Source organism: Falco peregrinus, chromosome 2, assembly GCF_023634155.1.
Source record: "Falco peregrinus isolate bFalPer1 chromosome 2, bFalPer1.pri, whole genome shotgun sequence".
NCBI lineage: Eukaryota > Metazoa > Chordata > Aves > Falconiformes > Falconidae > Falco > Falco peregrinus.
The window spans coordinates 111,516,822-111,544,560 of NC_073722.1; the positions used below are offsets into that span (position 1 = coordinate 111,516,822).

At 58.5% G+C, this 27,739-nt stretch overlaps 1 protein-coding gene across 4 annotated transcripts; it reads right to left on the minus strand.

Annotated features, from left to right (window-relative positions):
• Positions 1 to 1,370: 1,370 nt before the first annotated feature.
• HNF1B (HNF1 homeobox B) lies at positions 1,371 to 26,077 on the minus strand. 4 transcript variants are annotated; one of them, XM_055797492.1, is made up of 9 exons: positions 25,686 to 26,077; positions 20,255 to 20,454; positions 18,639 to 18,903; positions 17,967 to 18,208; positions 10,475 to 10,638; positions 7,421 to 7,553; positions 7,105 to 7,296; positions 6,249 to 6,367; positions 1,371 to 3,314 (listed from the first exon to the last, which is right to left on the minus strand). In XM_055797492.1, exons 1-9 carry the CDS (start codon positions 26,021 to 26,023, stop codon positions 3,294 to 3,296), a joined length of 1,674 nt encoding a protein of 557 aa, XP_055653467.1. In that variant the 5' UTR covers positions 26,024 to 26,077; the 3' UTR covers positions 1,371 to 3,293. The 4 variants fall into 4 exon arrangements, with proteins under 4 accessions (XP_055653467.1, XP_055653466.1, XP_055653469.1 ...); XM_055797491.1 differs by having other exon boundaries at positions 7,421 to 7,556; XM_055797494.1 differs by having other exon boundaries at positions 18,639 to 18,825; positions 25,686 to 26,076.
• Between the last annotated feature and the right edge of the window lie 1,662 nt (positions 26,078 to 27,739).

Here is a 27,739-nt window from a genome sequence, read left to right on the forward strand (position 1 = left end):
CCTCTCTGGTGGGGATGCCCCTCAGAGTCTCCTTTCCTCAAGGTTTTCACTTACCCTCTCCACCAGGCTTCCTGGAGGACAGCACTGATATGGGACCACTTACCAAAGGATGCTTTACACACAGTTTTCACACCCCAAACCCCATACCTCTCAGCCTGTGTCTGTCTTAAAGCTGGTGCAGAAATTAAGCTTCAAAAGGTAGAGCATCAGCTTGGTTGCAGCAGGTTACATAGTGCCTGTTTTTCTCTCCAGCTCCCCACTGGATTGCTCATTCCTCTGCAGGACCAATTCAACCTCATGCTGGATATGCATCAGCTGGGGAAAGCTTAGCCTATTTAGCCTCGTAAGCCACTCACAGAGCAAAACAGTTGGCTTAAGTAGAAGAATCCAAATCATTTCCATCCTGACCAGTGGGAATGCAATAGTCAGGAGCAGAATTTGAAAAGGGCTCAGCCTGGTGCTCAGGTGTGTTTGAAAAGGACTTGCTGAGCAGGAAGGCGCAAAGGGCATTTTGGAACAAAACCTGCTGCTTTTCTTTCCAGCTTTTGCTAAAGGAGAGCATCACTTCTGACTCTGCATGAAAGGGCCAAGCAGTCTTCATGCCTCACATTCTCTTCCAGCTTTGCACCTCCTCTTTTTGTCTGTGCATTTGAAAATTCACAGAAACAAAGCAACCTCATGGGAAGGTTTTTGTCAGGGTGTCCTGCTTCAGCTATAAAGGTGAGCACCTCACTGCTGCTCTGAAAGCCTTTCCCACAGCAGCCCATGCTTAACTTATGGGGGGGAAAAAAAAAAAAGGTACCAAACCAGGCATTTTTGAAGGTGATTAGAACTACAGCCCCACACTGCATCTTCAGAAGGGCCACCCCTTCCTACTGATGTGCTCTGAGTCACTCAGGTATGTTAGCTCTTCGCAATCAAAGATCTTCAAAAGCTTTGTAGCGACTGCGGCACGCCCTCCCACCTCCGCCTCATACTTTACTGATCCACAGGCTCAATATCCAAAACGGGTGGGTTTGGCTTTGTCTGGCACTCAGCTCCTAATTGGTTTGCTTAACACTCGGCTGCTAAAGTTAGCAGAGGATGAGGAATGAACTGTACCCGACTGCCAGCAACATCGTTAGTGCATCATTAGGAGGATGAGAACACAGGTCTCCCGACCTTCTACAGCCTCTTGTTATTTTTTGCTGATACCTGGGGCTTCGTATGAAACACGTGATATTCAGGCAGGTAGAAATCTAGATCAGCATTGCAAGGGACAGCAGGAAGGACATGTCACTGCCACCAACCTGCGTCCCTGCTGGACCGATGTCTGCCAAACCACAGCGGATGATGACTGTGGAATTTACAGACCACACACCAGCAATGAGTCAGAAGAAATGGTATTTAATTATGGTATACATTAAATTAAATGTCATTCTGAATATTGGTCTCCAATTTACGATGACTTATTCACCGTAGGGCAGCTCCTATTAGTCCTTGCAAGGATTAGGGTCCCACTGCGCTAGGTATTGTACAAAAACACAGCAAAAGAGCCTTTCTTGCCCCAAAGAAAGCATCTAGTGTTTTCCTTTTTAGCAGTGGTCATCCGTCCCTGGGCACCTCTACTCCTCTCCACCTCTCTAAATCACTCTCAGAAGTTGGCACATGCTGCAAAATTCAAGAAAAATTTGCACAACTGGGGATCGTTAGATCCCTTTGCAAAGGGGAGCGGGTACGGAGGAGCTTGTATCTCACGGAAGCAGAAGCGATGCCTTTGACAGGTTCTGCAGCTTTGGGAGGTAGGACTTGGGCACCTAAAGCCCTCGTGGCTCTGGGGGGTGTGGAGCCCAGTGTCCTCAGTGGGTGCGAAGCTGGGGTGTGCCTTCACCGCTCATTCACAAGCTGGAGATCTTGCTGTGAAGGTTTTCCTCCAAGAGCTGCTGCCAGGTGAGACAAAGCAGGCAGCCAGTGGGGACCGCGGACTGGCGTGTCCACATCACAGCCCAGGGCCCGCATCTCCAGCTGCAGCTCAGAGTAGACACCACAAGCATGAGAGCACCAGCACCGTGTGTTTATTGGTAAGGGTGGAGCCAACCAGACTCATCAGGAACCTGCTAATGGTGGAAAATAAGCCATCTGTACTGGCCATTTACTGGGCAGGAGACAAGGCAGTAACTGGGTACCCAGTCCCTTCTGCACCCCATGGAGGGAAGAAAAGTGAGACAGTCTCTCAACCTCATTTGAGGGAGATCTCAACAGAATTTCTTGCAGCCTCATTCACCTCTGTAGCAGCGAATGCCACAGGCTCACCTTGAAAACTGTCGATGCTGATGCATCCCACCAGTCTGGATGCATTCACCAGGCTCCCGAGTGCTTCCCCACCCCACCACTGTCAGAGTCCCCAAAAGCAGAAGAGTCTTTTGAGATCTCCATAGCTGTCCCCACACGGATCGGCCAGATCCTGCCAGGGCTCCACTCAGCTCGCCCCATGCCCTTCCTTCACATGAGATGTCACCGCACAGAGGACATACGTCTCCCTGTCCTCCTGCAGAGCAGAGACCGGTGCTACCTGACTGGCATCCTGCCTAGGCCTGGGTCATTGAATTAACTCATTTAAAGGAAGAAGAGAAATACAAAACCAAAACCATCCTTAGCTCTGACCTTTAACAAAAAAAAAAGGTGTGGGGGGAGAAGAAAGAGAAGAGATTAGGGAACAATATATACAGATGGGGGAATTGCACTTAATTACAGTAGTTTACATCCATTGGACAAAATTTACTTCTTTTTATATAAATCTCTATGTATAGGAGTGGGGAAGGGTGAGGATGGAGCAGACTGTACCTATATTTACAGATTAATTGGCTCAGTTCAACAGCACATGCAATTCCTCCTTCCAAATGCCAAGTAACAGACCCAAGTCCCTCTCAGTCCGTCGGGTGAAGGAGCATAACTTAAATATTATCCATCTTCCCCTTCTGCCGGTTCCCAGTACAGCTGTTCCTAGTTCCTCGGGAGAGACAACAGCCTCTTGGAAGGCAAATACTTAAGAAAAAAATCCCCAAGACACATCTTGGAAATACTGTGCGGAGGGAAGGAGAGGCACGGTCCCGGGTGGGCACCCCGCAGATCCGGGCTCGTCCCGGCGACAGGGAGTCTCGAGCTTCTGGCTCCGTTTCGGGTTGATGGGCTCCTCGCTGCGGCGTTGGGCTTCGCTCTGGCGACTCCCCGGGCTCAGCACGCGGGTCACCGGCGGGATGTTGTGGAAAAATAAGATCCCGTTGCTATGTGCAAAAGCAGCGAGGTGTGGAGCATCACCAGGCTTGCAGGGGACACTGGGGAGGGAGAGAGCAGCACGGTGACTGGCAGGCAGGCAGGGGGTGAAGGCAGCACCACGGCGGGGGTCTCCGGGGGCATTGCAAAGCATCTGGAGGCATCACCTCCTGTGCCACCCTGGGACCTTGGTGGTGCCACACAAGCCCTGCTTGGCCCTGAGCCCTCCCCAGTGACCCCCCAAGGGGGAGGCAGTGGGAAAATACTTTCTGAGCCAGATATTGCCACCCCCTCCCAAAAATAATAATAAGAAGAAAAGGGCCGGTTTGTGCCCAGGCTGTTGCAGAGATTGTGCCACACAGCTCAGCACTGCTGCCAAGAGCAGCCAGGCGTGAGGCTGAGCGCAGCAGCCTGTGCTTGGGTGGGAGTGGGGCTGGGGGCCATGCTCATCGCTGTCCCCCAGCACTGCTCTCACCTCTGGGGAAGGAGCTGAGCAGCCCCTGCCACTGCATCCTCCCACCGCAGCAGCCCCTTCTCCATCCCGGGGGGGGGGTGTCCCCCACCCAGGGTCCCCCCAGCCATCGGTGGGGTGGGGGGCCAGGAGCTGGGGGTGACCTTGTGGGCTGGAACGCACAGCAAACATCGTAATGCAGAGATAGGGAGACGCCAGGAGCCTCCCGTGACATGTCATTAGGGACGGGCCGCCGACTATCAGGTGTTTGCTAACGTAATAAAAATGGTGGCTTGGCCTCAAGCGTTGTCAAAGGAACCGGGAGGTATTTGCCCCTTCCAGGTCTAAATAACAACATCTGATAAGCAATCTGTAGCACTGGGCTGAGGGGAGAGCTGGGGGGGATAGGGGACATCCCACTGGCCTCGGTCCCTGCCGGCAGGACCAGGAGCAGCTGGGCTCCACCACGGAGTGCGTCTGCGGGGGCTGGCGTGGGGGCTGTGGGTGCAGAATTGCCCCTGGGCTGTGCAGGAGAAATGCCTCTCCTCTTGCAAAGAAGGAGTTGCTCAGGGAGCAGCAGCGTGACCCCCCCAGATTTGGGGTTTCATGTGGGCTGTGCGTACCCTGGGATTATCCATGCACTCCCCCCTGCGGCAGCCAGCTCTCACCCAGCAAACTGTGCCCTGAAAACTGCAGCTCCCCTGGGGATCCAAGTGGCCCCCCCGGCCACCTCGGAGGAGCCTGTTGCCACCGGGCACCCTTGTGCCCGGCAGCGCCCGCCTTATGCCGAGGCAAAGCGTAGAGGAGCCAAGGGATGGCCCCCATTAGCCCCAGTCACGGGCAGAAACCCAAATCACAAAAAAATATTGAGCCATTTGAGCTGTCTGTGGGGTGAACAGCATTTGGGGGGCACCCGCGCTGCCTCTGCAGCACTTTGTTTGCCCCTTGCCGCTAACAGAACGGGTGATCACAGAAAAAAAATCAACGTTCAAAGGTAAATTTTTCCAGCTTTAACTTGAACGTTGAATGGTTGGTAGGGAAAGGGGCTGCAGGGGCTGGGAGGCTGAGCTGGGGGGACATGACCCCAGTGCCCATCCTGGACCCATGCAGAGGGACAGGGGCCAGATCCTGCCCTGGGCACTTGCAGGACCAGCCCGTGCTTGTTTGTCACGTACCAGGGGCTAACGGGGTGGGTGCGTGCCGCCTCGGCACTTTGCACCCACTCACCGCAGCAACCACGGGGACCCATTTCCATCTCCCCCATCCCACCTCCCCTGCCCTGAGCCGCAAGACCTCCTCCCCCTTTAATTAAAGTGCAAAAGCTTGATGGAGGGAGAAAACCAAGGGAGCCCCCACCACCCCAGGCAGTGCTGCATCAAGGAAGGCTGCTCGTGGCGCCCGGCCGGGCAGCGGGAATGAGCGGGCACCATCCCCCTGGCAGGACATTTCCTGTGTGCCCAGGGCTCCTTCCCGCCAGCCCAGCATCAAAGGCAGCCCATGGCGGAGAGCGCAGTCAATCGGGGCCGTTCGGGCCGAGCGCACACCAGATGGGCCGATAGAGCTGTGCGGAGGAAATGGTGCTCCCGAGGCGCGGCCGTGCCTCGCTGCCCCCCGTGCCCCCAGCAGCAGGCGCAGATAAACCTGCACGTCGAGCACTACAAAGCGCGGGAGCCCGACCCGAGCCAGCAGCGGTGCTCATCAGCCCTTCCCGGGCACCCCAACCCCCCAGGCAGCCCCTCTCCCAGCTTCTCCCCGTTGCAGCCCCAGCCCCCTCCTTCACCCCTCGCCGGGCATCCACGGGGGCTGCCTCAGCGATCCCATGCCGTATTTACTCTGTGGTTGCTGCAGACATTTTTTCCCTCTCCCCTGTCAAACCTCGGTAAGAAAGTTTATCTGAATGCAAGTTCAAGGCTCTCTCTTATTTATCTAGCGATCAATAAGGGCCACATATTTCCCACAGTCCCCAGAGCCGGCTTTTAAAAAGGGACTATTGTCTGAGTAAGGCCTCACACACCTGATGTGTACCAGGATAAGTCCGGCTTTACACCTGCGCTGGCACCGGGCAGATGATAAAGGTTTACGGGCTGGGGTAAGTCGAGGCACATCGGAGCCCAGCTCCTCTGCTCAACTCCAACCAGGGTGGATTCACCCTGGACACAGAAGCAGCAGAACCCACGTGGTCCCAACCTTCTCAGCCCAATTTGTACCCCTGAAGGATGCTCCCACTCTGATGAAGTTGCCCCAGGGATGAGCATGCCCCGGCTGGTACCCCCAGGCATTAGACAAGTCCTCACTGTCCAGACAGTCGCAAATCCCAAATCCCCATCGCATCACCTGCGAGCAGTTTGGAGCCTGCAAAGGGGCTGGTATGGGGTTCCTGGTGCCAGAGTGCTCATTGCCAGCTGCCCAGGGAGGTGCAGCCCAGGCAGCAGGGCAGGGTCTCTGCTACACCCTCCTCTGGCCCCACCTCTAGGGGGGAAACAGCCCCACTCCACCCCCCACACCCCCACCTGCACACCCTCGCCAGCGTCCACGTAGCCATTACCTGCTTACTGGAAGACATATTGGTCAGCGTGCTGATGCTGCTGGTATCCGTCACCACCATTGCTGAGGGGAAGCGGGAGGTATGGGAATACTGGGGAGGCTCCTGTTTGTGTGCATACACTGCGGAGAGGAGGGAGACAAGCAGCTGTCACGGAAAAGCCCCCCCAGCCCTCGCAGCAGGGCCGAGCAGCCAAGCACTGTTACGGCCAGTTGCAGGGGCGCTGCATGGGAACGAGCAGTGTGGAGACACAGATGAGGTAAAATGAGCCACGGAAAGAAACCACCGCCTGCCTCTAAGCCACCTCCTTCTTGGGTAGCAGCTCGCCCAGGGAAATAAGAGGGGCTGAAGGGCTGTGGCTGGAGCAGACACTGGAGCTCTGCAACCCCTCTGCAGCTGAGCCCAGCGCTGGAGCAGGGCCGGGGTGATGGATGAGCCCGAGGGGCCACGCCAGGTCCCTTCAAGGCACAGCGGAGAAGCGGCTGCTTTGCAGGGAGTGCAACAGGCCTGGCCACCTCCTTTGGCAAAGCAGGTGTTTTAGCAGTAAGAACATGGAAGGAAAAATAAAGTTTGTACAGGATGCAGGCAGGGGGCTGCATCCCACCCGCAGGGCAGCAGTGGAGCGGTACCGGAGGTGCAGTACAGTAGATGGCACAGGGGGAGGAGAGACTGTGGCGGGATGTGGCCACCCCACACCACCATGCATCCCACTCGCAGCTCCGCACCGGCTGGTACCTGCGGGAGAGAGGCAGCAGCCAAGGGCACAAGCTCGGGCATGGGAGAGCAGGAAGAGAGCACAAGCTTATTTTCCATCTAAACTCTGGGCCCTTCCCTTTGCAGCTACCACCCCGACCCTTACTGTGCGAGTTCTGCAGCTGGGTCACGGTGGCCATAAAAGGCTGCTGTGTCATATGGCTGGGTGACTGCTGCATCAGCGGCTGCTGGTGCGGGCTGTGGAGCTGCTGGGAGAACTGGACCGGCTGCAGAGCTGCCAAGCTGCCAGCCACGCTGTTGATAACGGGTACACTCTGCGCCTGCGAGGTGTTCAGACCTGGAAGGAGGGGGATGGCAGAACAGGGATGTCAGCACCAGTATGAGCAGGCAGGGCATCCCCCTCCCCATCACAGGACGAGGGGTCCACACGGGGTGCGGAGGGGAGCTTGGGGCACGCTTACTTGGTGCGATGGCCATGACTCCTGAGAGCGGCGTCATGATGAGGTTCTGGGACTGCTGCGGGTTGTGGTGTGACAAGCTGTGGATGTTGGTCAGGGTGCTCACCGGGGGCAGCCCGCCCCCTGAAACGGAGATCTGCTGAGGAGCAAGGCAGGGCAGCCACCATCAGAGACACAGTCGAGGGGGGTGCTCCCTGCCCCCTCCCCTGCTGCCCACCCACCTACTTCAGTGGGGAGATTGTGGGGGGATCAGCAAAGGCCCCCCTTCCAATAGGCAAGAGGGTTGCAGCCTCCCCGGGGCACAAAGCATTCAGCGCACACAGCTCCCACCGCCCCAGGGCTGCGGACCCCGGCTGGGACCCCTGAACACCTTGTTAATAAATAGTGAAGCAGCAGCGAAGGACTCTGCTGGCACCAGCTTCCAGCTCCCCGGGAGCATGATGCTGGGACATGGCACATCCTGAGCCTTTGCCATTTCATCCCCCAAGGCCAAGCTCCTGCCCTCGGGGACAGCTGCCGACTCTCAACACTCATTAACTTCTAACTGTCGTGGCTGTAGGGGAAAGTGGGAATATATAAACTTGGGAAGGTAAGGAAAAAAGATGGAAAGTAAATAAAAAGGGCCTCATGGTGATGCTCTTAGTCACCACTCTTGCAGATGGGTGGGATACTGGTGAGACGGCGCGGGCGCACTCGGCCAGAGCCAGCTCCTGGGATTCCAGTTGGTGTTTAGGGATCAGACACACAAAGGCACTTGGAGCATGCCAAGGGGACTGAAGCTGGTCCCCAGCACAAACAGGGGGGCAGGTGCCTTATTTCTTTAATTGCTGCACATTCTCCTAGTCCCTCTCATCAGACAGAGCAACCTCGATCCCAATTCAGAGCCATCCTTTGGCTCTTCGTGTGACATTTCTGGTCACCAATCCCAGCACCTTGTTTATTTTGCACATGTGAGTTGGAGATAGCCCTGCTGCAATTGAAACAAATCCATCAATAAATTCCAAAGCCCGGGAGTGACTCATATTTCCTGATCCGGTATTTTCCACTTTCAAAGTCTCTTCAAGGCCAGGTTACACCACACTTGGCTGCACAAGTCAAACAGCTCATGGTGAGCACACGCTGCTCGCCTGCAGCCAGGCTCCTTTCACAGGGCGTTTAGACCCAAAGCACCATGCCTAAAATCACCTCTGGAGACTGCGTGACTGGAAAAGGCCCTCCAGACACTGGACCCTCGTGGGAGACCCCCTGGCACTGCCACGACTAAAGGCAACACTGCAGCGTGAAAGAGTGAAGCACCAAAGCTTTCTGCAGCCTCAGTAATGCTCACCCCTGAAAAAAACGATTGCCTTCAGATGCAGCAACTGCCTTGGCAGTTTTGGTTTCGTGTAGGGTACTACAGGCACATGTTTACTTACTAGAAACCACAGCCTACAGCATATTTTTATTAAATCGCTTGCAAGCACTAGCTAGCCCTGCTTAAAGATCAGAGATAAGCTAGCAGAGCCCCACGTTGCTGAGGACCTGAGCGGTCCCCGATGGTGCTGTGCAATGTCTGCGCAGTAGGGATAATCCAGCAGGGCTTTTGCTGCCGCACACCAGCTTCCCAGTTTGCTTTTCCCAGTTTAATACACTGCATTTCCATGCAGCCTTCTCCCGTGCTGCCTGGCCACTGTGACCTCCCCCTGCCCCATCCAAGGGTCTGTCCCTGTGCTCCTGCAGATCCACCCCTCAGAGGTGGCCCCTGCAAAAGGAGCTGGTGGGGGATGCTGGCAGCCTCTGCCACCGAGCTCAGCATCGCCTCGTCCTTGTGGACCCCTGCCCCAAGCACTCGCTGCCTGCTGCTGCTGCTGCCTTTATTCCTGACTCATTTTATGACTTCAAGGCTCAGGGTTACAAGGCTCAACACACCCCTGGGGAGATACGGGTGCATGTGGGGCAGAGGGAGCACACTGGCAGGGCTGGGGTTTTGCTCTACAGTATCCCCCTGTTCGGCGGGGGACGCTTGGCTTTGTGGGGTCAGCGGCCGAGTGCGCAGGGCTGGGCCGAGACCCTGGCGAGGCAGAGCCAGAGAGCGGCAGAAGGAAAGGCGAAATTCCACAGTGCTACAGCTGAGGGAGGGTGCGACGAGCCCCTCCACAGCCCCCCAGCCTCGCAGGGAGACCAACGCCAACCCTCTGAAAACCTGCCGCCCAGTGCCATGTTTGACTTTCACTTTCAGCAGAAAAAACCTGCCGGAACAGCAGCGGCTTCGTGCAGACACCGGCAGCCAGCTCCAGACAAGGGCTGTGCCCTGCCGTCCCGTCCTGCCTGGCCCCCCGCACCCCTGCCCACCCGCACCCCTCCCAGGGGCTTCGCACCCACCGGGCACCCATGGGAAGGAGCAGCTCGAGTGCTCGGGCATCGGGAACCCAGCCCAGCCCTGCAGTTCCAACCGCCTGTTTTGCAATGGTCCTGCAGCACTCGGTGTGGGGGGGCGTCAGGCACGCGGAGGGGATGCTGGTGTCCCACCGCCACTGCCTGCCTCTGCCCAGCAAAGCCCGAGTGTGTGGGGAAGGGGATGGGGAAAGGCAGGAGCTCTGGGGCCAGAGCCAGCACTAGGGGTTTGACACCCTGGGTGATGCCCTGGGACAAGAAGCTCCCTGCCTGCAAGGAAAGTGCTTCCCCAGCGAAACTCCAGACCTGGGAGGGCTTAGTGAAAAAAAGAACGAATGAGCATTTTATCAATACCCATGTCATTGGCAGGAGAAAACAAACAGCGATCCACCCAGCGTGCATTCAATCTGCAAGGCATGCAATCGATAGAAACCAGAGTGGGGCTCTGTCAGATTTATGGGCTGCGCTCAGAAAACACGCCATCGCCCGCCGGGGAGCGCGGGGGGCCGAGAGCCGCCTTTGAGGCGGGCAGCGGGATGGCCACGCACCCGCCGGCCCTGGCCCCACAATGCCCCATTGTTCAGCATGGGCCGCGTGTGAAACCCGGGGAAAGGGTGTTTGCTTTGCCCGCCGGGCCCTCTTATCTTATCAGCGAAGCCGCCACAATAGGCCAGGTGTACTCACCATTTTACCGTCGGGCGAGAGCAAACTGTGGCCCGGGTCCAAGCCGGCCGGGGAGACCTGCTGCAGGACCGCCTGGCTGGTGGTGACCATGGCACCGCTGCCATGGTGGCTGATGGCCCCGGAGGATGCTGCCTCACCACTCACCGCCTGGCTGTACCGGACCCCTGCAAAACACCACCAGGCATTGGCATCACCCACGAGCACCCCGGCGAGGGTGCCCCGGCCATGCCAACCCCCTCCGAAAGCGTCCCTGCAAAGGGGAAACCCTCCAGCCCTCCCCAGCTCCCTCGGCATGCACAGCACAGGGACGCAAACAGATGTGCAAGCACCCAAATTACAACAAACGGGAGGAACAGGACCAGACAATATGCCCCTTCCTCCAGTGCTGCTCCCCAGCATCTCACCAACCCCATCTTCTGAAAGTACAGGGAGAAGGGATTTATGGTGAGGGATGCTGAGCGCCCACCGAGGCTGCAGCCCCTCTGCTGCCCAGGGCCCCGATGCCACTGGGTGCAAAGGGAGCCCAGCCTGGGCCAGCAGCCTGGACACCCAGCTGCATCCCTTGTGCTTTATTTGGCAGCAAATTGCTGCAATGTCCCCGTGGCTCTTGGACACCAGCCTGGGGTCCTGAGCCGTGGGGAGCAGTGGCATCCTCCAGCTTTTCCCTCTGTGAGGCTCGCCCTGCTCCCCGCAGCCCCAGCCACCCGTGTCTGCCCAGCTCTGAACAGCCACCACTCCCATTTTTTGTCTCAGGCCTTTCTGCAGCTGATTTCCCTTTCGCCTCCCTCTTGACAAGTGTATGATTAACAGATCATCGCAGCGAGACAGAGGGACCAGACACACACAAACCTCCAAATCAGACCTCAGCCCACCACCGTCAAGAAGCGAAATCTGGCTCAGGCACAGGTCTTCTATATAAATATATTTAATTTGGCTAAAACACCCTGCACTGATAACCATATGATCAGCCATGTGTCAGGGAAAGGCATCTACAGATTGCAAATAATTAACCGAGGAAAATCCACGGGAAACAAAAGCGTCTTTTACCGGACTGCCTTGACAACTACGGCAAAAAGCCATTTATTACAAGGAGTCCGGCACCGTGCTCCTGGCTGGGTTGACTGAACTGCCCTCGGATCGAAGCGGTGGATGGGCAGCCCAGAGCTCTCCTGGGACAGGACAGCATGGTGGCGAAGCTCAGCCTCCCAACCAAGACCACCAAGAGCATCATCCACCCGTGACCCCCTGCCACCGCACAGGGGCATTGGGAACGGCTCCCCAAAATGACCCTTGGCCAGAGAGGTGCAGACTGTGGAGGTTGCCAGTGGCTTCTCAGCTGTCCTGGCATAGTGTGGACACCCCCAGCTACAAAACACACCCAGGTAAAAGATCTTCCCCCTGGGATTTTGGATCTCCTCCCAGGTGTCCGAGAGGAAGAGCTGATGCAGGCTAGCTCGGCGAAGGATGCTCTAAGGGCTATCCTAGAAGTCTCTGAATCCAGGAAAAGGAAAGAAATGGTAACTGGTGCCCAGGAGCTTTCCACAAGCTCCAAAACCATCTGCCAAAGCACAGATGGCTACCTGCGCCCTTCACCAAAACCATGGAAAAGTCACTCTAATCACCTCCGAATTTTCCCCATCAGCTGGTTAAACACGTCCCACAGATAGGAATCTCCCCACGATGTCTGGTTCCTGATCATTTCCCAGCAAACCCCTTTTATCCCTGATAATAAAAGAATGTCCTCTAGCAGGTGGATATTTGCCGGTCCGAGTGGACGTCCCTGCCGTGAACAGGGTAAACATTACTCAACCGGGGCACTGTCCCACACATTCTTCCCTGCGGTCCCGGCCTCGTGCAGTGTGCTTCAGCCGCTGCCGGCCCCAGATCCTGCAGCGCTGGTCAAACAATGGGAGGGCAGATAAAATAAAGCCCTTTCTTCTGAGCGCGATCTTAAAGATAGACGAGGAGCACAGGCAGCTCCCGTTGGAAAGAAAAGCAGAGTTTCTGCTCAGTCTTCAATCTCTTTTGGGTTCAGTGAAGCTTTCAGTAAGAACAAATAAAAAAATGTAAAAACTCCATTTTAAACCCAAAATCATGCTATAGCCGATTGAGGATGCTTGTACCTCAAGAGTCAGGACACCCAAAGGCACGAAGCTGTCTTTAAAACATATGAGAGGTTAAAAGCTGGTTTTCAAGCTTTTCCTTGCAAACCCAGGGACAACACTTTATTGTCTGAGAAACAATAACCAACGCTGAGATTTCCAGATAGTCTGGTGACCGAGATTCTGGGTCTGTCGGTAAAACCGCTGAAGGCTCCGAGGCTTGATGAAGATTAACTCTCCGGAGGAGTGCGAGGTCGGGCTCCAGGGCCGGTGGCAGCCGTGTCACCGCTGGCCCCACCGAGGACCCCGCCGCCGCAGAGGTAGGGGCTGGGCTGGTGGGGGGCTCCTGCGTCCCCAAAGCCCGTGGGCACCTGGGTCTGCCCACAGAGCGCTTGCTGGCCAGGGCGATCGCCCCCTGCCATGGCTACCTTGCAGACCTTTAGGAAGCCATCACCGATCCTGGCACGGGTTTTTCCCATTGCTAGCACGGGACGGGTATTATGTGTATGCCCTCAGAGCTGGGATGGCTTTGGGCAGATTAGGTGATTAATATTGGGAAAAGAGCACCAGGCGTTATTGCCGTTGCTGTTGTGGCTGTAACAGAGCTCCCCGATGACAGCGGGTGCCTTTCCTCCCAGCTCCCCATTCCCAGTGAACATGGTGAGCTCCAGCCCAGCCTAAAGCATCTACCTGGGCGACAGTCACCTCCGAGCTGTTTTCCAGGTTGCCCCAAGCGCATGTTACTCCTCCCCAGCCACCTCCACTGCCCCTGTTTTCCTGCTTTTGGGCTTTATCTGTTGGAGCAGCAGGACCCAGCTCTACACAACGCCAGGGACCGTGCTCAGGCTTCCCCGAGACCCCCCTTGGCATGCTCTGCCATCGCCGGGGTGCTGAGCCTGCCATCCCCCCATGGCACGACCGCTGGGACGCCCGCTCAGGACCCAGCAGCTGGGGTGAACACACGGGGACGGCTCTGGCTGTTTGCACCAGGACATGAAGGTTTTTCCTCCTGGGACGAGCAGGGAGCTGTGGGGTCCAGGTTTATGCGTGGGGGCTCAGGCAGCCATCGCAGCCTGACACGACTGCTCTCCTGCTGCTCTCCTGCACAGCTGGAAGCAGCTCCCATGCAAAAAGATTTATTCCTCCTTCTCTGCACAGCTGCCCAAAGAGGAGCCTGGATGGTGATCACCGGGAATGGGCCTGGCCATGGAGCCTACCCTCGTTAAGGCTTTTTTTTATTTTTTTTACTGGAGCTACAGCCATAATATAAAAGTCTGTTTATGGGACCCGGCTATTGTGTGGCCCCTGAGCTGCACAGCCCGTGAAATGTTTTACTGCTTTCCCATGTTTCCAGACAAGCTGCAGGGTCCGGCTCCTGTAGCCTTAACCCTGTGTTCCAGCCGCCGGGCAGCGTGACAGCCCCCAGACCCACTGCCCTGGGGCACCAGGGTCCTGTGCACCCATGGCTTTCTGCAGCCAGCCCCAGCATCCCCAGCTTCCCAGGGGTGCCAGACCCATTTCCCCGACCCGGCTTTTATCAGGGGGGTCAGGCAGCAATAGGTATTTTTGCTGTTCTCGTTGCAGGGGTGTGCCATTTTCTAGGTACACACCAGCCTTGTGTCTTTGGCCAGCAAAAGCAACGAAGCAGCTTGGTCCTCCCCTGCTTTCAGTCATATTGATATGATTAAATTGTACTTAAAAAAAAAAAACAAACAACCACATTCACTGTACTTCTAAATATATTTCCTGTGCAGTGAGAGCCGCTGCCGTCACACCGCACATCCCGACCTCTGCTGCCGCTTGCCCCAGCACCAAGCTGCACTTTTGCCCGGCGCTTCGCAAACATCCTGCAAATCACCGGCAATGCCCAACCCCAAAACAGACCCGGCCACGCCACGTGCCTGGTCACCGATGACTCAGGCAGCGGCAGGGATCCAGCCCCGGCCCTGCCCGACCCATGAGGATGCTGCCGGCGGTGTGGACCAGGAGCCCAGCAGCAGGTCGAGAAAGACAAAGTGTCATTTTTGGGTGCTGGGCTCGGTGATGCTGCATCTATTGACACGATAGCAGCAGCTGGGTCGGTGCTGGGACCGTTCCACCCTCCCAAATGCAGGTCCAGGCAGTGCCCAGGGCAGCTCTGATTTTTGGGCTGCCACTCAAATTGTCTCTAAAGTGTTAATTTTGCAAAGTTACAGAGGTGCATAGTTTATATCCATTATAAACCTGTTTATGGGGACTGGACCCTCCCATTTCGCTGCTATCATAAAGTTCTAATTACCCCCCATAAAACCAGGAAAAGCTCCTAACAGCACACTGCACCCACCGAGCCCCACAATGCACCCAACAGTAAAATATTACAGCCGCTGGCACTGGCTCTGCAGTCAGAACCAGCACATACCCCAAGGAACAGCATGTAGGACCCTGACATAAACCAAAGTACCTCTGGAACGAGGGTTTACTGATGGGCGCTTCTTTAAGAAGAAGTTAAAACACTTAAATTGCCCTTTGGGTTTAGGAAGAATCTCAGGGGTGGTACTGAGTTGTTTTTATGTTTGTTATCTCCATCTGTAGAGATACCTAAAAATATATACGTAATGTACATTTATGTATATATACACACACAAATATATATATATGCACATATGATTGCTCTGATACTGCTCTGATACTCTGATATTTGCAGAGCAGGTACAGATGGATGGATAGATGGATGGACAGACGGATGGGTGCCCCGACCACTTTTCGGTGCAGGACCCCCGGGACCAGCTGGAGGCGATGCTGTGGCCCCTGGCCGTGGGGACGGGGCTCTGTGGGGTCCGACGGGCGCCGGCCAGCCCTTTGTATGCAGGGTGGGAGGCGGGGGATGGCTGGCAAGCGGGGCAGTGCGTCACCTAATCTCGTCAATGCACCAATTGTCTTTGGGGCTCTTGAAGATAAAAATGGCATAAGCCAGAGTCTATGGCATGGCACCGAGATAAAGCCCTGAGTGACCTTCAAATCAAACAGGGAACCAAGATTGCTGATAATACCCCATAGGAAGGGAAAAGTCCAGAGTCTGAGAGAAGCCTCTGAGAGAGATAGGCTTTAAGTATTTACCTCCAAATAGTTAAAAACTACAGCTTGAGGCTTGACAGATGGGTCCCCCAGAAGAGGCCGGGAGGATGTTTGACTTTTACAGCTCTTACCCCTGCCTGGCTGTCATTACGCCCTTTTGCAAGACCCCATTGACGTCCTGAGGAGCAGGCGATCCCCCTTTGTCTGCGGGCCGGGCAGCGACACTGCAGCTGCCCCGTGCCGCCAGCCCCACCGCATCCTGCTGAGGGGTGTCACGGGGGGACAGGGCTGTGCCGGGGTAGGACGCGGGCAGCGTCCCAGCACCGTCATTAAGCTGTTAAAGACTCCAGACACAGTGCAAGGGCAGTTCAAATCCCAGCGTGGCCAGCCCCAGATGGGGTCAGCCAGGCAGCGGGGCCGGCCCCACCAAGGCAGCGGGTCCCCAAATGTCTCTTGAAGGAAGACGAAGCAGTGATGGACCCAGCGGTTCCTTGGGAGCTGCACACCTGCTGCACCAGCTTGGTCCGAGTGACCCTGACGCAATCACGGCTGAGCCCCATCCCTGCCCATTGCCCCCAAACCAGCCCTAAAACCCCACCGTGGCCCTCGCCAAGCCCACCTCCTCCTCCTCGGGATACGACCACCGGACACCAACCAAATCCCGTGGCCAAGCCCTCCTGACCCCTCTAGAGGGGCCCTCTGCCGCCGCCACAGCCATCACTCCTGCCTGACTCAAAAGCCCCTCCAAATGGGCTGTCATCGGCCCTATAGCCACGGCCGGCTCCTGCTGGCCACTGCTCCGACTTGAAAATAAAGGTTGGGGCTTAACGGCCCTCCAGCCCCGAGATAAATGCCCGCGGTTACAGTAATTGCCGTCCCCTAATAGAAGAAAACAAAGGCTCTTGTGGGGTGCCTGCCTGTGCGCTGGCAGGACGGGGGCACATCAAAGGCAGCGGGGTTCGTTCAAAGCCCCGGCTTAATTGTCAATTAAGCATGCACGGGGGGGACAACGCCATGACAATGCGGGGCTGCATGCTGGTGGGGTATTGTAAAGGCTGCCGGCCGACACTGAAAACAGCTGATTTTGCTGACAATGTGCTTGTAGGGCACCTTGTAAGCAATCAGCCGGTGACAGGAGGGCAAACGTCCTCCCTGTCCCTGCCATTGTGTGGGGCATTCCTGGGGCAGGGTCACATTTTGGTCACCGCCAGCCGGCCCTGGGGAGAGCAGAACCCGGGAGCGGGTGGGATGCTGCCTGGCCCTCCCATGGCTGGGAGCCGGGTCGGATGCTGTGTGCCCACCCGGGGCTGCTGCATCCCCCGGGTACCACGCTGGGGGCTGCCCTCGCTTGCTAACGCCCAAGGACTGGTGTCCAGCCATGGACTGGCACCGTCCCCAGCTCCCAGCCTCCTCTCCCCAGGCACCTTGCCCTTCCCACAGGGGCTCCTTGCCACACGGGTTTCTATTCATTTGCCTTTGTAACGAGCTGGGTGTGTGTAACGAGCCAGGCAGGGTCATTTCCAAGAGGCGGCTGGTTTTAGTCTCCCCAGCCAGGCTGTGCCAGTGCCATGGCCAAGGGGGGACGCGGGGTGGTTGGGGCGCAGCCCCACGCTGGCCCTCATCGCCTGCCCGGGGCCGGCGAGTTGGCTGCAGCAGGCAGGTGGGGGGACAATGGGGATTGTTCTCCCAACAATGCTTCTCACCCCATGCCACGCCACCCCAGCCCACCCCGATTAGCCTCCCCAGGCATGCAGCCCCCTCCCCGGCAGCGTTATCTCCTTAAATCCCCCGGCAGCCTGCTCTCCCCAGCTGGCTCCTCACTGTGCACAGCGGGGCCAGACTGGTGTGGAGCGGTGAGGGTTGGGGTGAGCCCTGCACCCCCCGAGCAGCTCTCTTCATCGTGCCCTCTGGCACGGGGATGGTGCAGCACCAAGCCCCCAGCCCGTGCCAGCTGCAGCCCTAGAGCAAGGCCAGGATGCGCTGTCACATCTTCCTACAGGCTTTGCCACATTGCTTGTGCACCCCACACCCCCGAAACCAGCGCTCACCAGCAGCCCAGGTGCAGAGCAGCCCACCCCCCACCCTGTCCAGCTGAATCCACACCGGGACTCCGGTGAACGAAACCAAGCAAGCAAACACCGACACTGCAGTGATGGTGCTTGCTCCTCCTCACCATCACTCCTCGAGGCTGCGGCAGGGACCAGGGTCCCTACCTCCGCCCCTCCCCCAAAGGTACCCACGTGTGGCCCCAAGGGCTCAGCACCCCCATCCCCAGCAGACACAGCAGCCAGCGCTGCAACTGCTCCCACGCCCGAGCACCCTCAGCGAGGGCTTACCTGGCATTTTGGTGGGAGGTGAGGCGCTGGGCTGGTTGTGGTGGGGGGAGCCATGGGACAGCAGCAGGTTCATGCTGTGCGGGGGCTGGCCCGAGCTGTAGGCGTCCATGGCCAGCTTCTGGCGGAAAGCCTCCTCCTTCCGCCGGTTGGCAAACCAGTTGTAGACGCGGACCTCGGTCACCAGGTTGGAGCCGAGCCCATGCGCCTTGGAGGGAGACACCCCTCGCTGCAGACACTCAGCCCTGTGCGTGCAAGGGGACATGTTGGAACAAGGGTGCTGCTGGGGGGGCCTCTGCCAGCACCACCAGGCAGGGGGGCCGTGGGAGGACAGGTGAGTTTGGAGGTGTTTAAGCCCTCCCTACAAGCCCGCCTGCTCTTTCCAGCTACATCCATGCTGTAAAAGCCATCCCACCCTCCCTCTGAGACTGCTGTAACGCTGCAGCATCCCCACAGCATCCCCACAGCATCACTGCCCCAGCGGGGAGCTCACTTAGCCCTGGACATCACCCAGATAGGGAAAACAAGGCAAAAAGAGGGCAGGCAGCTCAGCAGAGCCATGCCATGGGCCAGTGGCCAGGGCTGCAAGCCGCAAGCCCAGCATCGCAAGCACTTTTTGGAAGAAAGGCTGCAGGGCGGGCGAGGAGGCAGCGGGCGGCGCAGAGCAGCCTTTACCTGTTGCACTCCTCCACCAGAGCCTCGCGCTCCTCCTTGCTGGGGTTCTTTTGGCGGTCGTAGGCTTGGTACAAGATTTGCTGGGAGGCCGGCCCCCACTTGAACCGATTGCGACGCATCTTCTTGCTGGGGGTTTCGGAGCAGGTGTCGTCGAGCTGGGCAGCCCCCTGGTTCTGCTGATTGAACTCTGGAAAGAGAAACAGCAGCTGATCCTGACTGCTTTTGTCTGTCATATTTCCACAACCCTGGACTGTCTGGTTGAACTCTGAAAGAGAAAGGAGCAGACGTGAGCTGGCCTGTAGCCGCTGCTCAGAGTCACCGTCGCGCGCAGAGCTGCCCCCCCCCGGGTCCCCTCCCGACGCACCCCAAGCCCACAGCCCCCGCACGCTTTGGAGCAAGACGGGTGCTCCCGGCCACCCACCCCAGGGAAGGGTCAGCCTTGCATGCTGGCAGGGGAGTTATTACCAGCCCTCCAGGACAGTGTTTAATGGGGAGCATGTGCAGCGCATGCATATTCATGGGCAGGGTCTCTACTGGCACGCACTTGTTCAGGGAGGGTTTTTACAAGCCAGGAGCCAGGCAGGACAGCTGCAAAGCCCCCCGAGAGGGTGCCTCTCCCTGCTCGCCCAGCACTCCCGTCCCAGCGTGGTGGGACGCCGGCCCTGTGCCCAAGGCGGGCAGGCACCAGAGGTGACCTTCCCCAGCGGCCTGCCTCAGACCCGGCACTTGTCACCATGGCAGTAAAGGGAGATTAATGGGAGGGTTTTATTATTCTCAGTTTTGCAGGGGAATTCTCCCTCTTTTTATAATGGCTTTTCCCCCTGTGACAAGGGGGGAAACGCAGGGCAAGGCTGGAGCAGGCTCTGTTTGCTCTAACATCTCAAGGTGTGTTTTCAAAGCAATGGTATTTGGTGCTAAACCCTTTCCTGCACTTCCCATCCGCTGGATACTGCATCCATTTGCAGGAGGGAGGCAGAGCTCTTTTAAGGGGGGAGTCTCAGCACCCCAACCTGCAACTCAGCTGAAAACGGGGCCGCATCGAGCAACAGGGGACCAACCCTGGGGCAGGGCTTGGTGGGAGAGCTGCACAAAAGCCATAGTCCGTGCACTTGGCCAAAATCATTGGCATCTTAAGTAGCACAGACTGCCCACAGACCATGCTATGGACATGAGCAATTCACAGGTTTTGTTCTTTTCTCTCTTTTTTTTTTTTTGCAAGTAGTTGCAGAAAATGAGCTGTCCCAAGAAACAGAGAGGAAAAGAGGGCAGAGGTGGGAAAGGCATCTGACTGTGTGTAATCATTAATTGCTTTCCCAGCTCTAACAAATAAAAATATACAGAAACTCAGTTGTGTGGATGGGCTTGGGGGAACTCGCACAGTGTTACAGTGACCAAGAGGGGCTCTCGCCCAGTTTTCCTGTGCCTTAAATTCATTTTACTTGTAAAACTGTTTTGGGGAAGATGCTAGGTCCAGGGGGCTCTGCCAGGGAAGAGGGCAGGGGGCTGCTCCTCGCCCAGCCCCTGACGTGCCTGGTACCCGCAGACAGGACCGGGATGCGGGGTCCCCCCTCTCCCCCTGCCAGCCCTGAAGGGCGAGCGCTGGCGTGGGTACTTACGCCGAAGGATCTCCCGCTGCTTGCGGACGTACCACGTGTAGAGGGCAGCTCTCTTCTGTGTCTTCATGGGGGTGCCCTTGTTGAGGTGCTGGGAGAGGTGCGACTGGTTGAGGCCGGTGACATCCACCACCTCCCGCTGCGGGATGTTGTGCTGCTGCATGTACCCCTTGATCATCTTCGCCGCCCGCCATGGGTCCTCGCTGTGGGGATGGAAACAAAGGGTTAATCTCTCCTGATGGGGAAAAGTACCTGGTATTTGCTTCCTCCCATGATGGGGGAACCCATTATGATGATGATGATGATGAAAATTGTTTCAGAAAGGCACAGGATCCTTTGAGCATCTGTCTTTCCCAAATGCCATCCCAGCCTCCCAAGACAGCCCCATCCTGCCCCAGGAGGGGCCGGTGGGATGGGGGCTCACAGGGTGCCACGGCCACCCTGGGGATGCCCACCAGGCTGTTCTCCCAGGGAGGGAGAAGTAAAGAGGGTCCCGGTGTCCTGATGGGGCACATCAAGGTCTCATTAATGCTGGTAAAGCACCTCCAGATCCTTCAAGGAGAAACGTACGTAGCCCCATCCACTAATTGCTGCTGTTACGAAGTTCAGTGCAGTGTCTCCCCTTGAAGATATGCACACACCGCAGGATACACGGACACATGCGTACATGTGGATACGGGAAGACTATACCAGGTACCTCTGAAGAAAGAGAAACCTCTCACCTGAAGGCGCTGGGGATGCTTTCCTTGCCCCTTGCCACGGTACCCGCACTGTGCCCCAGACCCCGGGCTTGCCGCCAGCTGGCAGGGACCCCCGCACAGCCACCGAACCCCACCTGCCGCGCTTGCTGCTTTACCTTCTCCCTTCCATTCCTGCAGCGGTAATTATCTTAAAATCTCTGCTCATTTAAAAGAGACCCTCCTTCCATGCTCCGCAACAGCGAAGCACACCTGCGGGCCATAGGCAAAAGGCTAAGAAGCGAAGGTCAAACCAGGCACCCAAACTCAAGCAAGGCCCCAAATGCAAAACCAAAACCACCACCACCCCAATAATTTTAAGTCATTCTCGACTATTTTTAAACACTCGAATTTGGCTCCTGCAGGATCCAGGTGTAAAATGACTTTTTCCTACATCCACATTACTTTGGTGTCCTTGGGGTAGCTGACACCGATCGAGAGGACAAATAAAATTACGGCCAAAAATCAAGATGCTGCCTGCGTTCTCCAGCGCTGAGGAGAGCAGGGCACAGCAGCGGGGGAGCGCGTGGAAGCCCCCTGGGTTTATTCTGCGCTACAGGAGGACGTGGGACTAAACGGAAGTGCTTTAATGCCCCAAAATCGGTGTGGAGCCCAAGCCTGGTCACAGTCATGCACACAAATAATGCGATACTCCAACGCTGCGCTTGGAATAACCGTCCGACTGCTTTCCCAATTCATTACTTATTTTGGATCCTTCAACTTGTCAAGGGGAAAAAAAAACCAAAACCAAAAACCCCAACAAGCAGATTTCTTACTTTTTGTCCTGCATGCAGTATGAAAAAAAAGCTGGTTGGATCCAAAGTAAAAGTACCCAACCGGGGCCAGCCCGCTGACGGCAGCCGGGGCTTTGTCACAGCCCAGAAGGGACACGGAGCCTCCCTAGAGACATTGTCCCTGTGCCCAATCCTGCATCCTCTGGGCAGGGGAACCCCACCACATATATGGCGTCCTCTATACGGTGACAACCGCCCGGCACCGTGGAGCTGTATGCCTGCATGGGCGCACGGACACGCCGACTCCGGTTTTCCCACCAGCCTGGACCCCAGGCTGGCTTAAGCGTGGTGCAAACAGAAAAGCCCGCTCCTGTCCCCAAAACGCACGGCACCGTGGCTGGGCCACCAGCCCCGCAGCCACTCGCTGCCGTTCGGCACCAGGAACCAGCAGGGACGGCTGTGGCACATGGGGGTTTGGGGCTCTCGGGTCTTCGTGCTGCCCCAGGAGAAGACGAGAGCCACCGTGAAGGATGCGAAGAAAATGTCCTTCCATCGCAGCTCCCCTCCACACGCGCCTTCCCGGCGAAGCAGGGTGAAGCCCACTGGCCGCTGTGCCCAAGCCGAGGGGCTCGTGCAGACTTTTGTCACAGGCAGTTCATGTCACCTAACTGATCCTAGTAATGGCTGATTAATAATAAGTTAATGGAACAGAGCTCATTATCATTTCTCATAGCAGTTTGGCTCACAACTAAGTCAAGGGCATCGTTCTTCCAGAGTTAAATCGTGAGCCAGTGCAACTGAGCACACTGTTAAAATGTCAAACAAGTGACTCGGGGGTTACAGACGTGATTTCTGAATTTAAATAAAATTTGGCAAGTTCTGGCTTGAAAAAATACGTGAGAATTAGGAAAAAAGTCCCCGAGTTTCCCTCCATGTTATTATTCTAAGAAAGGCTTCACCTTAATATTTCCAGTATGTTTCACACTTACACTTTCAAAACAATTATTCGGCTCTTAACTTCTGAGCAGTGATTTTTCTTTACAAATCAACTTGACCGTATTCAAAAGGGTTAAACAACCTGAAACCAAACCCAAACATTTTGTTTCATGTTAAACAAAATGTTTGGACTTGACCCAAAATGAAACCTTTGAGTGTTTGTTTGGCTTTTTTTTTTTTTTTTCTTTTTTGGTTAACCTAAAAAGCAAGAGAGGAAAACTTTTTGATTCAATACAAGCCCATATTTTTTTCCGTTCTGTCACCAAAATGAAAAAAGCCCCACATTAATTGTCCAATCTTCATCAGAACTTTACATGCAAAAAAACCCCCAAAACTAACAACCCAACCCAACACAGGAGTGCTTTGTAATACTGGAAAACCAGTTTAGAGCCCTGGTTCCACGGTTCTTCTCCACCAAAATCAAGGAAAGGTGTTTTTTTTCTTGCACAAAATTAACCCAGGTGAAGCCCGGCTGCCAACGCTGACTGAGAAAGAGACATTTCCCACCCCAGCCCCGCACACAGCAGGGGCAAAGCCCGTCCCTCTCCCCAGGGATTCCCAGACCCTCTAACCCCCTTTGTCAATCTTGAAAACAGGTAAATACAATCCACATCCCCCCAGAAATATGCCAAGAATTTATACAGATGGATTATAACCCCGGCTGCCTATAGAAAGGACCTATCTAATCTGCATCTGCCAGCGCACGCAGGGGTCGGGGCGGGAGGTGTGCTGCACCCGCTGCTCCCCGCGCCTTTTGGAGCCACTCGGGGCATCTCCAGCCGGGCCACCCGAGTGGGCACCTTCTCTCGGTCCAGGGCATCTGGCTGCTCCTGGGATAAATTATTTCCCGGAGTGGGCTCAGGCCAAGCCCTGGGGGTGGGACGGGGCAGTGAGGGAGCTGCGGGGCATCTCACCCTGGACCTGAGCTCCGTGTGCCACCGGCACCTGCCTGGCCAAGCGCTGTGAGAAACCACCGTGCCAGCAGTGGGGCCATTGTGCCCACAGCACAGCACTCGCCCTCTCTCACCCGCTGCAGCTGAAGCCATTCACGTGCCACAAACAGGCCCAAGGGAACGATTTGCTTGCCAAGAGGCCACAGCCAGTGCAAACTGCTGGGGACCACAGCACCGCGCCGGGCAATCCCGGCCTGTGCCCACACCACAGGTCGGCAGCAAAACCTGCACCGAAGTCCCAAAATTGCTGCGGAGCTCAGCACCCCCAGGCATGGGAATAGCCTGAGAGTGGGCCAGCCCCGGGGTCAGGATGCTGGTGCTGGGCAGTGGGAGCAGCAGGGGTTCGGCCCCCGTGCATGGCTGCAATAAATGGTTCCTGACTCCCCTACCCGGCTCCCTCTCCAAGTACAAAGGCCTCTCTTAGAGCAAACACGAGCTCTTTGCAAAGGCTCCTCAGGGACATGTGCCTGCTCTTGTTTGCACCAAAGGCAAACTTTGCACAGAAACACCTGTGGGAGCACAGCGATCCTGGGGCTGAGCCTCCTCAGCACCCCCACTGCCACCCCACGCACCCTGGGATGGGCACAGCCAGCAAGAGGGGTGCACTGGGACAGGCAGAGCACCCAGAGGTGCACAGCACGGTGCTACACAGCAGGGGCAGGAACCCCACAGAAAAGGCCAACAATGATTTCTCCCTTGCGTGGAGCCTCTTTGGCACCCTGTGTGTGCCAGCCAGGCCCCCCAGCAGGCACGGCTGCCACTGCCCAGCCCTGGCCCCAGAAAGCCCCGTCTGCCCTTCCAGCACCCCTGCGCTCACCGCAGCGGCCACCGTGGTGTCCCCATCCCCAACCGGGCCCTGGCACCCTGCTGCCGTGGCACCAGGGCTCTTGGGGGGCAAGAACTGGGGATGAAGATGGGCTCGGGGCACTGGCAGGGGGTACAGGCACACATCGGGGGCTGAGCCTGGCGGGCAGGATCAGTGCCACGCTCGGGGTGCTGCTGGGGCGCCAAGACAGGTATGAAAACCGCAGTGCAAGGCCGGGGGGGCACACAGAGAGGTGCCCCCGCTGCATGCAGAAATGCTCCCGCGGGGCTCCCCACCCACTTGCACCGGGTGCGCTGTCGGGGGGAGCCACGACCTCCCCGGTGGCCCCGGAGGAGCGACGGGCTGCCCCTGCCCCGGGGTACGGCGGGGATCCGATGCTGTCCACAAGCCGACGGGGCCGGCGCTGCCGCTGAGCCCCGACGGCGGCCCCGCTCCCCGCGGCGCGGCACGGCACGGCACGGAACGGCACGGCACGGCACGGCACGGCGCAGAGCCGCATCCCGGGGCGCGCTGCTGCCCAGCCCGCCGCCTTCGGGGTGTCCTCCTTCCCCCCTCCCCGGCCGCTTTACAGCCTCGGCAATGAATAACCCGCCGCTCTGCTCGCCCATCGCGGCCCTTTGTGTATCTTTCTGTTGATGATTTATAGAAATAAATTAATAACACCCCGGGCTCCACGTGCTGCAGTTTATGTTTTATCTCCCGGCGCGGAGGGACGGAGCCGGCGGCCGGTTCGAGCTTCCGCGGCCCCGGTGCCGCCGCGACAGGCGGGCGGGCAGCCCCCGACGGGGCGGGAGGACGCGGCCGGTGGGCCCCGGTGTGGCCGGCCCCGGCTCCTCGCCCTGCCCGCTCCCCTCCGCAGCGGGGTCCCAGCCCGGCCGGCCCCTCGCCACCGCGGGGACCGCGGCACAGCCCCGCCGGGCCAGGGGACACCGGGACCCGCCACGGGCAGGGAGCACCGGGATTGACCACGGGGCGGGCAGGGAGCGCCGGGACCCGCCACGGGGACTGACCACGGGGCGGGCAGGGAGCGCCGGAACCCGCCACCGGGCAGGACAGACGGGGCAGGGCACACCGGGAACGACCCCCGGGCAGGGTGCTTGGGGTCGGGACCGTCGGTCCGAGCGGCTGCAGACGGAGCCCGTGCCCGCCCCCCCGCCCCCGGTACCCGCCCCCGGTGCCCGCCGGTACCTGATCATCCTGTCCACCTCGGCCCGCTGCTCCACGGCCTCCTCCGTGTTGAGCGCCTGCAGCTCGCGGAGGATCGGCGGCGTGTCGAAGTCGTCGCCGTCCTCCGAGCCCTCGTCGCCCGACAGCTTGCCCTTGCCGTGCCCGTTGGCCAGCGGCGCGAAGGCGGCCTTGCCGTCGGGCGGCCCGCCGGGGGAGAGCGGCAGGCTCTCCAGCTTGACGCCGAAGCCGGCGGCGGGCACCATGTCCTCCAGGGCACGGATGAGTCCCTCCTTGGTGGCTCCGGAGCTGAGCAGGGCGCCCAGCAGCTCCCGTTGCAGGGCGCTCAGCTGGGACACCATCCTCCCGGGCGCCGGCGGCGCGGCCCCGCCGCTCGCCCCGCGCCTCCCGCCGCCCTCGGCCGCCTGCCGCTCCGCCCCGGCCGGCGGGCTGCTGCGGGGCGCGGGCGGCCCCTCTACCAAGCCATGACCGCCACCATTAGGCAATATAGCTTATGCAAATCAGCGCGGCAGGCCTCTCCTCCGGCCGCCGCCCGGGCCCCGGCCCCCGCCCCGGCCCGGCCCTTATCGCCCGCGCTGGGCGGACTTTGCCCGCGGCCCGCCGGGAGGCCCCGCGGGAGCGGCGGGGGCAGCGGCGGGACCCGGCGGGACGGGACGGGACCCAGCGGGACAGACGGCGGCGCCCAGCCCGCTGCAGCCCCGGCGGCCGTCGAGGGGGCTCGGGGCGCGGCTGCGGGACTGCGGCCGGGGATGCGCTCTCCCCAGCTGTGCTGCAGGGCTCCCTGCCCTCGGTGGGACAGACCTCCCGGCAGACCCCATCACAGGTCCCCCTGACAGACCACCCCGAAGGTCCCCTGACAGATTCCCCCAACAGACCCCTTGGCAGCCCCCCACGCAGACTGCCCCGACAGACCCCCCGGACAGACCCCAACAGGTCACTGACAGACCCCCAACAGACCCCCCAATGATTCCCCCGGCAGACCCCCTGACAGATTTCCCCGACAGCCCCCCCCCCCAGCAGACCCACTGACAGAGCCCCCCAACAGCCCCAGGGCAGCAGCAGGCACCCCTCTGCCCCACCCCACCCCCACCCCGGGGCCAGGCAACAGCCCCACAGTGGGCTCAGCTCCCCCCGCACCAAGAGGGGGCCAAGCTGAGAGAACCCCCTCCGGCCTTGCGGGGGGTCTGCTCCCCCCAGCACCCCGCGGGTCCCACTGCCCCAGCCCCAGCACAGAGCGGGGACAGGCTGTGGGGCTCCAGGCCCCGGGAGAGCACCCCAAAGCGGGGGCTTCCACTGGAGGTCTGGGCCCCACTGCCCGGCAGCTCTGGGCGCAGCCTCACCGTGGTTTAGCCGTGCACCGAACGGCAGGACACTCAGTGAGGTAGCAAAGGGGACCCTGTGGGGACAGGGGTGCCCGGGGGGCACAAAGCCCCCGGTGAACCCTGGCAGCCACCAGGGATGGGGGCAGGGAATGGGTTTGGAAGTGGGTGGAAAAAGACAGCCAAGCTGGGGTCTGGGATTGGAACAAAACCTGCTTTTCTGACCGCTGTAAAATGCACCGAGTCCCAAAGAGCAACAAATTCTCCTAAAGCAAAGCAGGCGGCACCCCCCGGGCACAGCACGGAGCCGCCTGGGACCCCGCAGCTGCAGACGGCCAGTGTCCAACAGCTCTAGTCATGGCCCCCCCAGCTTCCCCAAGCCCTGGCAAAGGGTGATGGCTTTGAACCCAGCATTTCCAGCCCAGATTCCGACTTTCGCAGGGTGCCAGAGCCATACCGAGCGGACACACGGCTGTAGCTGCGTGCCCATCGCCAAAGCACCAAATCCCACCGGCACCCACCAGACCCCGAGCACTTTGCGTGCAGCCCCAGAGCCCCACAAAGCCCAGCTGGGGGGTCTCTGCTGCCACAGGCCGTGGCTCTCCTGAGCGGCAAAAGGCTCTGGGGAGCTGGGGGCAGCTTAGCTCCCGGGAGAGCAGGCAAGAGCGGAGGGAAAAGCCCCGCAGCCAGGCTGGGAGCAGCCTGTGCCCGCCTGGGAGCAGCTGCGCTGGGAGCTGC

Bases quoted from the DNA above. Each gene is read 5' to 3' on its own strand.
- HNF1B (XM_055797491.1), bottom strand. From the start codon at position 26,023: ATGGTGTCCCAGCTGAGCGCCCTGCAACGGGAGCTGCTGGGCGCCCTG. The intron at 7,297-7,420 runs GTAAGCGTGCCC...CCCTCCTTCCAG, and splicing joins AGTCATGGCCATCGCACCAA to GTCTGAACACCTCGCAGGCG. The intron at 3,315-6,248 runs GTAATGGCTACG...CTCCCTCCCCAG, and splicing joins ATATGTCTTCCAGTAAGCAG to TGTCCCCTGCAAGCCTGGTG.